General features: G+C 39.9%; 1 protein-coding gene across 3 annotated transcripts in view; it reads right to left on the bottom strand.

The window, feature by feature from the left end:
• Positions 1–498: 498 nt before the first annotated feature.
• LOC101168855 (intersectin-2) overlaps positions 499–14048 on the bottom strand; it is a 29991-nt gene continuing 16441 nt past the window's right edge. For all 3 annotated transcript variants that reach the window (XM_004067378.4, XM_011492422.3, XM_020699591.2), the window contains exons 21-40: positions 13691–13884; positions 11216–11268; positions 10813–10979; positions 10610–10640; positions 9927–10048; positions 9056–9152; positions 8766–8957; positions 6284–6405; positions 6079–6185; positions 5804–5987; positions 5528–5626; positions 5348–5431; positions 5170–5253; positions 4701–4763; positions 4319–4468; positions 4109–4227; positions 3954–4036; positions 3783–3866; positions 3439–3612; positions 499–2082 (exon numbers count right to left, since the gene is read on the bottom strand). In XM_004067378.4, coding sequence (XP_004067426.1) covers positions 1934–2082; positions 3439–3612; positions 3783–3866; positions 3954–4036; positions 4109–4227; positions 4319–4468; positions 4701–4763; positions 5170–5253; positions 5348–5431; positions 5528–5626; positions 5804–5987; positions 6079–6185; positions 6284–6405; positions 8766–8957; positions 9056–9152; positions 9927–10048; positions 10610–10640; positions 10813–10979; positions 11216–11268; positions 13691–13884 — 2358 coding nt within the window. In that variant the 3' untranslated portion in view covers positions 499–1933. The remainder of the gene's footprint in view (positions 2083–3438; positions 3613–3782; positions 3867–3953; positions 4037–4108; positions 4228–4318; positions 4469–4700; positions 4764–5169; positions 5254–5347; positions 5432–5527; positions 5627–5803; positions 5988–6078; positions 6186–6283; positions 6406–8765; positions 8958–9055; positions 9153–9926; positions 10049–10609; positions 10641–10812; positions 10980–11215; positions 11269–13690; positions 13885–14048) is intronic.

Raw genomic sequence — 14048 nt, forward strand, 5'->3', positions numbered from 1 at the left:
TAAGAGACGAAAAATTTAACCTATGAAAAATACATTATTTAACATAATTTGTTACCAAAATATGAAAAAAATCTTTCAACCTAATTGTGGGGAAAGAGAGTTCCACGTAATTATTCAAATAAAATAGGATTAACTGATTTTTTTTGTTGGAAGTAGTGATTTCATCACATATGGCTGCTTTTTACCAAATTACTTCATTTTTCAATATCAAGACAATAAAACCAGTTAGTTCACTTCACCATCTTTAATTTCTTCTAATTAAATCAGATTAGGAGCAACATGGAGTTCATAGTGAGTTCAAACAGCAGGATAAGAGAGGCATAGCAAACAGCTGCAAAAAACAAATTATAAAACTTTGACATTAATTTAAAAAGAAATTAAGTTAGTCCAGTCTTCACAAAAAGTCTTGTTGAAGACAAATCAGCAATAAAACAGCAGGACTAAGAAAATAACTGGTAACTTCTGGCAGTAATAGTAAGACAGAAACAAAACAAAAAAGTCAAGTAAACGAGTTTTATTAGGTGAAATCACACATAAGGACAAACCTCAAAGATCCCCAACTGATTCTCCAAAATGACACAGCAGAAGCGCTCCAAACCTTTGGATAGTCGCACGCATAAATTAAAATAAATACAACACTCTTCTGGTTATAACCAGAGTTTGGTAGTTAGAAAAGAATCTGAATGAAGGACAAATGAGTAAAAACAAAGGCAGCGTATGTAAAACACAAATGTACACCCTAAAATCTGTGGACTTTATAATGCTGTGTTTATGAAGGACATTTTCAGAGGAAGCAGAGATGGAACTCAAAAAAACAAAAAAAAGAATAAAAAAAAATAGAGAGAGAAGCTGGAAGATGTTTTCACCTTGATCTTCTTGCTTTCCACTGAAATTACTTGGCCTTAAGGTGATCATTATCAAGCCACCTTTCTCCAATTAAATCAAACTACAGTATTTTAATAAAGGGGGAAGATTCATCCTCACCCCACTGCACTGCAAGGAAATGTCCTCAAATAGACTCCCAAAATGAGTAACATTCTATCTAAATTGTGAGCGGTATTGCTGAAGGGACACAGACTCGACTTAGAACAGCAGAGTTTCTTTTGTCGACAGTAGCAAGAGGACTTCAGAGTGGGGCTTTGAGCTTCTCCTGGTTGTCTGATTCATTCCACGCTGCTGTCCATCATTTGTCAACTACCGTTTGTAACACATTAATGCCAGCTTTGAGAGGACGGCATGAAGCCAAACAGCTTATGATCAATGATGGGCCAAAAAGCAGCCTCTCAAAAGCAGTCAGTCACCGTCTCCTTTGGTCAAAAGAAATATTAAAAAAACGTGAATAAGTCCATGGGCGAGGACAAACCGGCATCTTCAACATCAACATGCTGAATGGTCTTGGTTAAGAGAACTTGGCAAAGTTTGAATACCAACACCTGCGGTTGTGCAACAATCTTGCAGAAAGGTTGGGCTTTATTGTCACGATGCTTTAAGCTGAATTCATTCTTTGTCCTTTTGACCCACATTTAGCCTCCACCGTTTATGAGGACAGCAGTGCTTCCCTTTAAGCTCTCCATGCTGTCAAAATTGTGCAGATGCAAACTGCTGAACAGTTCCTTCTTTGCTTGAAACTGTTATGCAACTGTTGTGAATACAGCTGAATTTATTCATGTTGTGTAGGCTGAGAATATGAATGAAATCAGAAAAAAAACGTCTTTAGTACTAGGTATTAAGGCATTGCTTGTGAAACAGTGGGATGTGCTTCTCCTCAGAATCCTCATTGTTTAAGTGAATGGAACCTTTTTCGCTTGTTGATGTGAAAAATAAAAGCAGCCTTCCTGTTTGGAAATCAACCAGCCTTCCTATTTGGTTAATAGCCCCTATGTTGGTGCCCGTGTGGAGGACACAGTCTTTTGCGTTAGTTCAGCCCACGTGTCTATCGGCTGGCGTAAAGCTGTAGGTCGAGGCGGACCCACACTTCTCCTGTTGGAACCTCGTGCAGCAGGAGACGTCGTGTTACCGAACCCTTGTTCTCCATCTCTTTCTTTATGGTTGCCACGGGAATCTCCGTCCGGCCCAGGAACTCTAACAGGAGAAACAAAACAGAATTAAAACACATGATTATAAAATATAAAGTTAAATAGAACAAATGTACCAATCTATAAAGGATTCTATCAGATATGTGGAGAAACCATTCAAACTAATGCAGGCCCCATATTAGAAGGGAAAAATTTTATAATTTGAGCTTAAAATGGAATTTCTGAGTATTTTTTTCCTCAAATTGTTGTTAATCAGAAGCAGACAAAAAAGGCAGTTGGAAAAAACTTGTCGGTGTGGCATAAAAGCAATTACGGCAGGCCACAAGCTCCCTGCTTTGCTCCATTCTGATGCATCCACTTGTAGAAAAATGGATCCATGTACGTCTTTGTTCTGAGCGGACATCTGGATCAAAACTGTACGGCTGGATAGCTCCAATATTGTATGCCATTTTTGTTGCAGTGGTAATGTTAGGTTGGGGTTGTGAGGCCCTGTAAGTTAGCAGTAGAGTGTAAACCAGGGGTGTCCAAACGTTTTGCAAAGAAAGCCTGATTTGTGAGGTGAAAATGTGTGAGGGCCAACCAATGGGCCAGCATTCTTTAAATCCTTTTCTTAATATTAAATCCAAATGAACTAATAACATTTTCATTGCAATGGGATACTTTTTATTTCTTAAAATAAAACAGAAATAAAAGGTAAACACATTTTTTACCAAAATTGTAGGGAATTTCATATTTGATGACCAGAATTAAAATATAGAAAAAGTTTGTCTGGGAAAAAAATAAAAAATAAAAAATTTAAGTCTGGGTTCATATGAATGTTACATTTTATTTACAATTAAATGCTAACTGTAACGTTTTAAATTTAAATCGTATGAACATGGAAAATAACATAAATAGTTATCCTTAAAAAAAAATCTGTTCCTCTTGCTTGACCTTTAAGGCTCTGAAGGTCAAGCACCCACAGGTTGCAAGAGTGCAATCGCAATCAGGAAAGAGTACACACAGTCCTTAGAAAGTTCTGGGGGCTGCATGTTATTGATTTTATGACAGGAGCCCGAGGGCCGGTAGAAATTTGAATGTGGGCCACATTTGGTCCACGAGCCGGACTTTGGAGATGCCGGGTGTAAACAGATAGACGTTGGGGAGTAGAGGCGGGTTAATCCGTGCCAACGTTTCCACCCACAACTCAGAAGCAAATTTCTAATGAACTCCTGCCGCTCCGCAGAAACCATGCCCTTGAAAACGACAAGTTTTTTGATTATGCCTAAAAAGGGCATAACGAAAAATTAAAGATCACCGGAAACGCTTTTATAAAAAAATCAGAAGAAGATCAGATTGGGACTTTAAACAACACCACTGATGAAAATATGAGACACAGTAAAAAAGAGAAACTGCCACTGACCATCGGGGGAGAACTGGGCTCTGTCAGAGATGGTGATGCAGAGGACGTCCTGGTACAGGTCTTTGAGGTGAAACTGACACGAGAAATTCCACTTGGGGTTCAGAGTATCGTTGAGCGTTCTGGAGGTGAAGACCTGAGCTCCCACGTTCACTTCACAGTAAGGGTTACTTTTACCTGCAGGCATTTGAGAGAGTGGACATGCAAGAATGTCAGGAAAGTGTCACTGCAAGACTTACCTTTGGACGAAGCAAGAAAAAAAGATTCAGACAGTAGGTGATTGAAGCACCATCAATCATTGTGTCTGACTCAGAAAGCAGAGCTAAGTTAAAAACGCACAGACTCACCATTTGGCCTTGTTGCCTTGAGCTCAGTGGCCTCCAAGATTGTGACCAGAAGTCTACCGATGCCACTGACTTTTATGGATCGTCCTGCAAACAAACACGTCAACAGACACAAGTCAACAACTGCATTTGCTGCTTAATGCATGTTTGCAAAGACTAAAGTGGGAAACACACCTTGATAAGCCTTTTCCCTTTTTTTCAATTCAGTCTCAATAAATTCCTCAGACGCCGCTTTAATCTTCTGAACCCACGCCGTCCTGAACACGCACACAGAGCGTTGGCAAAACTGGCTTTACACCTGCTTCATCTGTCTACAGGTGTGTCCCTACCGTTCATTGATGTTTTCAGTCTTCAGTACGTAGACTCTGTCGATGTGAGTGATTTGGAAGGTGGGCTCATCACTGGAGGAATCAGAAATCTTGGCCAGAATTTCATTTAACAGAACCGGCTGTGGGAAAACAAGAGGCATCAGATGACAAGAAAAACAACCTAAATAAAACATGACTGAAGTGTGCGGATGGCGTCCGTCCTTCTCTTACTGGTTTGTACATCTTCAGCTGCACGTTGTTCCTGTTGCTGAACAGTTTGTCGGGCCCAGAGGAGGAGAACTGCTTTGCAGCGTGAGTTAGGAGCAGGAAGTCATTAAAAAGAAAAGCCCAGAGTTCCTTGTTGCTCTTTGCCTTGTACATCTGTAGGAGCACAACAGTGATGAAATGATGACATGAGTCTGCAACAACACATCTTTATCCTCCAAAAGAAAAGACAGTATATCATATCATATTTTACAAATGGATATTCATGTAGAACAAGATCAGAATATTACGTGAATGTCGTCCTATTATGATCGCTTTAACTTGAAAGGATTTTTCTATAAATCACTGCAGCTGTTCCCCGGTGTTTGATTGTTCTGTTGATACTCACTTTCCCACTGTGCAGCAGTTTCCGGGGCCCCAGACAGTTGGTGAGTGAGTTAAAGACCAAATTCTGCAAGAAAACACAATTTAAAATGGAATCCTTTAGAAACAGAAATGGTTTTAAAAGCAGTGGGCATCAACACTTATTTAGGTCACGGACCGGTTTGATGTCAGACTCACTGACTGGCCTGTATGAGGCTGATTTTTTTTTTCTTCTAAGCTTCAAGTTCCCTCAACTTTTGAGGTTTATCTTCAGCCTCTGTAAAATATCTGCAGCTGGTTTAAACTATATATGTACAATACATTTTATGTAGGAACCATTAAATAATTATCCAGATTTAGAAATAGATTCCAGTAGTGTCCCAAAATAAAACTTTCATCAGAATCAGATTACCGGTATAAATAAAACGGAAAAAAACTGGAACCGGTCCGTAGCCCAAATATTGGGACCCCTGGTTTGAAGGGAAAGCAGATACCTCAGCAGGACCATCACACTGAACATGATTCTGAATCCACTCCAGTCTGTCAGAGTTCTCCTTCTCCCTCACACCTTCGTTTACCTGCACAGAACAGTAAAATACAAAAATCCTCTGAGCTAAATTCTGACATACGTCTTAAAGGTCTGAAAATGTAAGAAAAACAAGGTTCAAAAACCTGCTGACAGAGTTCCTCGGCTCTCTCCAGAGCTTCTTTCAGAGGGCCTCGGTCAGCGTGGCCCTCTATGGTACTATCCAGGATCTACACACAGTTACAAATAAAAAATGAATCAAACCAACTTGACCTAGAGAGGGAAAGTTTGGGTCACATCCCAGACCATCAAACAGGATGGCTTACGTTTTTGATGTGCAGAGGGTAGCGGGTGATCCTCTGCATGGGTTTCAGCAGGAAGCTGGACAGCGGCATGCCTTTACATCTGTAGTCTGTGCCAAGTTTCTTTATCAGGACAAAAAAAAGGGTGAGTGTTACTTTATAGATTATACCTGGCAGATGTATTAATACAGAATAATAATAAAAAAAAAACTTTGACCTTCCAAGAGACAAAGCTGTGGATAATGTGCAGTCAAGTCATTCAGGTTTCTCTCGGTTGCATAACTTCCTCATAGTTCTCACCTTGAGGAATTCCTTAAAGTCGGGCTCGTTGTCGGTCCGGGTCTGCAGCAGTGAAGCTCCGTTGATCTGGCAGGAGCAAAAACTAATGTAGGGCTGCATGTGGGACAGCTCAGCGGCCAGAATGTCTCCAATCATCTGCACCGGCATGTTTTCCCCTGTTGTCTTCTTACGAACACGGAGAGCCCTGCTCACGCCACACAAGGAATTTACAGAAACATTATTCTGTGTTTTTAGAGAGTTTTAGTGATAATTGCTTGGACTTGTGTAACATTTACTTGACAAGTTTAGTGTTGCAGGCCAGAAGCTCTTTCCAGTTGACAAAGATCATGGCCATCTCAGAGTCAGTAAGCCTGCCCGACTCTGACATGGGTTTGTGGAAAACCTGCACACAGACAAACAGCACAGAATAAAGATGCAATCAGGTCCAAAGCTCCCCCTACACGCTCAAAAACATTTCGCATGAAGGCTTGTGCGACCTACCTCCAGGACAACCTGCAAGTCATCTACATATTTCTCTTCAGCATCCATCAGCTCATGGATGTAACCCTGTCGTTTTTTCTCTAAGGGGCTCAGAGAGTCCAGGCTGGTTTGGTCTGAACACCCTAAAGGGGTGAAGACGGGGAAAAAAGAGAAGAAAGAAATGGACTTTAAACCAGTGCAGCAACTTCAATGAAATCCCCACAGAGTGTTGAGAGAGACACCTCTGCACTGCCTCCTACTGGAGGTTATAGCAACCAGAAACAAAGGCAGGCCTATGCTGACAAGTTTGCATCAAGAAAACCGATAAAAGGAAGTTGAATGAAAAGGAAAAACAAAAATCCCTGAATAAACCCCCAGTACACAGTCAGACTTACCTAGAACAGACTCATCATCTGGCCTTTCAGAAGCTCCCACAGAAACAAACTCCTGCTCAGTCTCTGAGCTTTTTCTGTCCTCCCCCTCGTCTGCCTGCTCACCATCTCTGTCACTCCAAATGTTTAAAAAGTGAAATCTGCATTCCCAAGCCATTGCTTTTCTGCAGGGATGTGAGTTTTCTCTCAGTCTGACTTCTGTCTGGGTTATCTCTGTCTGCCTCTGTGCTGCTTTCTTCACAGAGCCCTCTAAATCTGTTTGTACCAAAACAGGAAGAGAGATGGGATCTTTCCTTTTTGCCCTTAAAGACTTGTTCAGAGTAAATACGGTGAAAATTTTCTTACTTTTTGGTGAAGTCTTAAATTATAAAAAAACAAAAAAAACAAAAAAGAACTGGTAAAAGTAAAGATTTGACCCATCCCAGGTGAGGGCTAAAATCCCTAAAAAAACCTCAAACACATGGACACTTTTGGGATGAGCGATTAAAAAAAAGGACAAAAATGTGTTTTTTGTTGAAATCATAGAAAAAAAAAAAACTAAATGCACACAAATTAAAGGGCTGACAAGAATAGAATAGAACAAAAACACAGAACATCCAAGTTCCCACTTATTTGCTTTCACTTTTATTTAAACGTCAGAACAGAAATGGTATTGAGTACAACAAAAACAGTCATACTATCTTCCACCACAAATTTGTTAAGTGCTACCTCAAACAAAACTCCTAATCTGTAAGTGACAGACCAAAAATGTACCCAGATGTCGTAAGGAAAAAAAAATGTCTGCACCCAAGCTTCATTTTCCTCCTTTATGTCTAGTATATTTATTTTTTGCAGTGTGCGTTCGACATTACCAGCAAACACTCACCCATGTTCTCTCCATAGTCATAAATCAATTTTTGCAGCACAAAGCAATCACAAAAGATAAAGTGCAACAACCTGATTTCATTGCCACCCATGAACACAAGGCTAAGGTCCAATGCAGGACTGCTCACCTCCAGAAGCAAACCCAGCCATGGCTTTAAAAGTGCAAGATAAACAGCTGGTGTCACATTATGCGACTAAAGTGAGCAGTTTTTAAACAAAATGGAAAAACGTTGCACCACTATGTGAGCATACAACACTTAACTTTGGCTTTTAAAGCTTCACATTTTAGCCGTTACTGTCTCATTTATTCAGCACAAAAAAACTCTTAACTGAGGATAATTAAATTAGCTTTTAAATTTCACAGAAACTGGTGGTTTCTCACCAAACAGCTTCTGCTTCCTCTAATTTCAAGAGTAAAGACAAATCTTCCTCCAGGATTCTTTAGAAATAAGTAAACTCACATAGATAATATCTGGGGAAAACACATGGACCTGCACTTTTGATTCTTTTTGCAGAAAACTAAAGATTTTTTTTCAAAAAGCTTGAAGTATTTGGCTGCACACAGGCAGAGCTACAAGGATACAAATGAGACCGTGAAATCCAAAACTAAACGGGAAAAAAAGAATTCTCTGGTGAAAAATGAAGAGTAGAACAAAGACAAGCCACAGAGAAACCCACTATCGCTCTGCTTCATGCACTTCTACTTCAAGTTCAGCCAAACAAACAGGAGAAAAAATAAAGAGGCACAGAGGATTTAGCATTTCGAAGAATCAGAAGAGAGGCACCAGGTTTCTTTCATCCATCAAATATTTCAATCAAAAAACAAAACTTCCCCCTTTATTATTATTTTCACCTATCCCTTTAAATAACATTAGCTGAAAGGGAGGGGTTAGAGAGAAGAGAGTCCAGAAACGCCACAGCATCAGAGCAGAGTGGGATAGTGGGTCTCTGAGGCCTGGTTGAGAGGGGAGGAGGAGGAGAAGGAGGAAGAGTCTTTTTACCACCCTGGAAAAAGAAAGAAACAGTAGAGCAATGAAAGAAAAAGTAAAGAATAAAACTACAAAACAGAAGGTTAAAATAGGCAGAGATTACTGTTCTACATGTGAACAACTGATAGAAGCAGCCGCCAGGGTTAGAAAGAGTAACAAAAAGCTTTGACTACTTAACACAGGCATTTAAAGCAAAACAAGAGAGACTGGCTTAAGCATGTGAAAAGTCCGTGCTACACGCTGCGTTGGTTCACTCACACTGCTGGCTGGGCTCAGTATCCAAAGTCATCTTAACGTAATTGGTGGGGAACAGGCCAGTGACCCCGTCTACTTCTCCTTTCCACCAATCAGGATCGTTCTTGTCTAAAACGTTGATCAGCTGTCCTTTTGAGAAGCTCATCTCATCCTTGTTGGCGGCTGTGTAGTCATACATGGCAATCACCTGGCAGACTGAAACAGACACGCCGTGTTATGATCGATCTATGCAAAGCTTTTGACCGTTTCAGTGTCGCGCCATTGTGCAACTGTAGGGGAGGAGCTTGTTATACCCGGCTGGGGAGCTGGTGTAGATTTGCCGCTGTTGGAACTCAGTACTTTAACATTACTGCAGTGGAACCATCCCTTCCGACGTTTCTTCCCACGCGCCTGCAGTCACAAAACAAGGTTATTTAGGTGCAAACAGTACAAACCCAGGACTGATGATATTCTATGAAAATTACAGTGCAGATGTCTTAATTTAAAGGACGACTTGAAGTGACCAAATATTTTGCTTTTTATTATCTATGAAAAAGAACTAAACTAGCTGTGTTAATACTGAGGAGGTGCTGTAGTATATATGAAGAGTGATGAAGCTAGAAAAGAAACTGGGTACAAAACTAAATAAATACATAAATAAAATAGTAAAGTTGACATAAAAATGAGAGTTCAAGTTGTTTTGATTTATACTGATTAGATCAATGTTAGGGTGGTGCAACAAATGCACAAAAAACAAGACCAGGAAAAAAAAACTGCTTTCAATGACTAACTTTAATGTTGGATAAAAATGTTTTCACAGTAGAGGGAAAAATAAGGAGGCAGGTGAAGGTAGGAACCTTTTTTAGTTTTTAAATAGAACAGGTATCCCCACCACCATTTATTCCATTTTTAACAGTCAATTTGTGATTGAAAACATTAACTTGGTTTTTCTGAGCTGCATGTCTATATGCTTTTCCCAGAGAGACTGTCACTAAACTTGTTTCGGTTCTACTGTAACTTTATATTTAGGTTGTTTTTCACCTGTTATCACTTTTACTGAGGAATTTACAGATAATCTTTTCTCTAACTTAAATATTAGTTTGTAGCAAACACTACATTCAAAGGAGTAAAAAGTCTAAGCTCGTTTCCCCAGAGTGAAATGAAGTGAATGAGTTCAACATCAACCTGAAGTTCTCCGAGCCACCAGCCAGACGGGTTCTTATGGAAAATGAGGATGAGTTGGCCAACCTCCAGGTTCAGCTGCTCAGGGACAGCAGAGGAATGGGCTTTGATCACCTGGGCAACCTCTGCACACAAACAAAAAGAACAGCCTTTCCATAATGCAGCAGATGCATAAATGTCACTTTTTGTTCCATTTTCTAGAGATAGGCAGACTGAACGTCATGAAAAAACAAACTACATTATTTTATTTGACAGGGAAGTAGACTTTTGTGATTCACAACCTTCTAGCAAAGTAACATGATAAAAGTTAATTTGTATAAAACTGGTCCTTTAGTGATTTTTGAGTTTTTTCTTTGAGAATACATACATACCCTTAAAAACAAACATTAAAACCGTATAATGATGTTAACAACATAAGTAAAAAAAAAGGTTTTGGACCTACAAACAGGAGATTTAGTTAATGCAAGAAAAGAAAAAGCTGTTTACAGTTGAAAAGCCGCAGCTTCAGGGAAATAATTACAGAAAGAGTTTGGGATGAATTTAAAGACTCCTCAACCAAATAAAATCTATCAGGCTGTGGTTCCAAGTCTTTGATCAGCTTTTATAGTTACCCCAAAAATATTAATGGTCAAACAGAAAAGGTTTAAACATTATTTATCATTGGGAATGTTTAAAAGAAAACTAACCTTGCTTTTTCTTTCCAGTTATGCTTGATGTCTGTGAAAAAAAAAAAACACAATAACAAAAATTGATGTTACTTATTAAATAGTTGTATTAATTTTACAGGAGCAAAACAAACTTATTCTGGAAGTCTTGTACATAGCAGTACAATCATTTTAGATGTGACAAGTCTGTTGTGTGTGCGTGAGTGCATGCTGGGTGTCCTTACATCGGCCTCTTTTGGCTTGACGTAGTTGTGGGGAAAGAGGCCGGTGCGATCTCCCGTTGAGCCGTTCCACCACTCTCCCTCCCTCTTGCTCACCAAGATCACGTCCCCCTCTGTGAAGGTCAGGTCGCCGGCCTGCGGGGACTTGTACGCATACAGCGCCACAAACTCTGGGAGCAGAGCACACCAGAACAAAACAGAGACATTGGTACGATGACTAAAGTCAAACTTCACTGATACAGACGTCAGACTGCAAGGACCACAAGGACAGGTCGCACCATCGCAACCACATGACATATTGTTCCATTTTAAAACAGAAAGTGTCATATGAGGCCAATTAAATATGTCACATGTATCAATACAGTAAAAAATATATGTGATGTAGTTCAATGCTTTAGCTGTTTACCCTCCAGCTGAAGACTGTCTGCAGAGTCTAAAGCATCGGCATGGGAGCTCTTCCTGTTGTGAACACAAACGGACAGATGGATTCAGACATTTCATGTCCTCACAGCCATCTAGCTGCTCAGATTACAGCGATAAAACTCAACATCATACTTAGTTGTTTTTTTTCTTAGTGAATGCTTGGCATTCTCAAGTCAAATAGCTGCAAACTTGGTTATCAGGAAATTAAGACACAGATCCTTCTCAAAACCTGCAGTCTATTTAACCTGGTTGCTCATAAATATGAGGGAGAGCATGAAGCTGCCCTCGATCAAAAGAGTAAATCACAAAGCTCCCTCCTACGGCTCGGATTCAACGCATTTGTGTAACGGTTTAATATTGTTTATACATAGCAGCATTGTTTACATTCACAGAGTTTCAAAACATGCATAAAATCAGCTGTTTATAAACCAAGTCATGTGGTTTTTGCTCCTAAACTGCAAAAAAAGCCCTGTGATCACTTAAATAAAAAGGTGATCAATGGTGCTAAAAAGGACAATGAATGATCTAAGTGTCAAATAAAAGAAGATAAAAAAGGATTTGAAGCAAAATTCTTGTCATTTATCAAAAATCTCCCAAAAGCAAAAAAAAAAGAAAAAAAGAGCCAGATTTGCAATTATACAATTGCCAAATGAGGCCTATTGGGCTAAATAAATAAGATTGAATTGAATGACTAAACGGTTGCTCACTTTAATTTAAAAATTAAAAAATTCACATGACAAGAAATACATGGAATCATTTGTGCAGCCTGACTTCCACACGTGTTTGCTGCATCATCACGTGGCAGCTGCAGGTTTCCACTCATTCACTACAGATCAAACCCTGTTACTGTTTCTTTATAGACCAATGAACCATTAACATTTTCAACAAAGCATGACATCAACAAATGGCTCCCGTGTGGCTGGTAGCTAAGCTCATAACTCCCTCAGAGAACGGGTCAAACGCAGAGAACCAATTACATTTTTGTAAAATACTAAAGTGATTGTGCTAACTAACAAAAAGTAAATAACAAAAAGAAGTCTAGTAGACACTTGATTACTGCTGGTTAGATGGAGGGATAGACAGACAGCTGAAGAATAAAAATGACTGAGGAGACATGTTTGTTTTCATTTGTTTCTCTTTTCCAAAATAAAATCCTAGATAGATCATTTGTTTAAATGTCTGTGTACAGCTAAAGTTGCTGTATTAATATTACAAATACATATTTATAAGTCCGGTATTAACTTTGGGAGGAGGTGTAAAAGAACAAAAACTATGAATCAAAAATATGTAACAGCAAAATGTAGCATTGACATAGGACAAGCTACTTTAAGTCTGGTTGACTTTTACATTTCTGATGAAGGAACTCAGGACGACCTCCAAAGAGACATGCAGGTACAGATTCTTCTCCAGGTCACAGTGCACACCTGAGAATCTAAAAAATGTAAAAAGGACCTAAACTTGTCTTTGTGTGTTCTGAAAAAATACCGGTCGGGTTCTGTTGTGACATATATAGTAACCCACCTCAGACCCACCCCTGCCCCCTCCTCTGGGCTGTCGATGTTGTTTTAGGCTGCGGCTTGTTTACCCGCCTGGCCAAAAGGCTGAGCTGTTGCGGTCACTTGAATCAAGGTGTGCAAAGTTATGCAACTGCGATTAAAATAAAGTAAACACAGGCTGCGCTGCAGGTGACAGCTGGAGCTCCTCCCACAGAGTTCAACGCACTGTAAAAATGGTTAGCCTCTTTAACATTTAACAGGCTTCAATAGGGTAGGGACTATAAAATGTTGTCTGGTTCACTTTGGAATATGGACCAGTCTGTACTTTTTGTACCATATTTAAAACACAGATTTCAGATTAATTAAAGGGCAGAACACTGAAATACCCTCGACCCATAAAGTTCATTTGTTTTTTAAAAGCAAAAGTACTACTCTGAAACACCCAAATCAATGCGACCTTTGGGGACAGCATCTCTAACACATGGAGGGTCAATACTACAACTTTTATTGTTTTATTCTTTGCCTTCCAGAAAAGCAGTAATAGTGGGTGTGGTCTACAGTAAAATACATCCACAGCCTTGAAGGAGGAGCTACTTAGAAACACTTTATCAAGAGGTCAAACTCGCTGAGCCGGCTTCAGCTTTCCAAGCTGAAAAGCATCACAGCAGACTGTTCTAGACTGCTGTGATGCTTGTCAGGGTCACAGACCAAGAAAACTAATTTACGTGCACAAAGGAATGATACCAGCATCAGTTTAAGCTGCATGTTCTCTTGTCACATGCTGGTTTACATCAGATCCTGCTGCTGGGCCTCCTGCTTTTAAATATCTGTGTCCTGGTTTTTTAGATCTCTCTGCATGATGGCCTATGGATTTTTCCCCTCGTTGTGTTTTTTGTCCCACAAAGCAACAAAGCCTCTCCTTTGAACCTAGTATTACACAATAAAAGTAAGAGTGTACTCACTCTGAGCTGTCGTCTTCTCCCAGCACCGACACATATGTCTTGGGGAACCAGCCCCGATCACCGTTCAGCTCGCCCAGCCACCAGTTCTCCTGCTGCTCCAGAACGTGAATCACGTCATCCTTGTTGAAGTTCAGATGGTTGTCTGTTTTTGCAGTCCATGAACACAGGGCCTGAGCCAACAGGCTCACTGTTGCCTGATGATGTAACAGAGTGACATTTGAAACATTAGTATACTGGTGTCGTAAATGTCTGTGGTACAGTGTCCTGTCATTTGCAGTGAGGTCAATAAGTATTTGATCACCCTGTGATTTAGCAAGTTCTCCCACTTGGGAGGGGTCTAAAATTTTCATCATAGGTG

The sequence above is a fragment of the Oryzias latipes genome, chromosome 3, assembly GCF_002234675.1.
Source record: "Oryzias latipes chromosome 3, ASM223467v1".
Lineage (NCBI taxonomy): Eukaryota > Metazoa > Chordata > Actinopteri > Beloniformes > Adrianichthyidae > Oryzias > Oryzias latipes.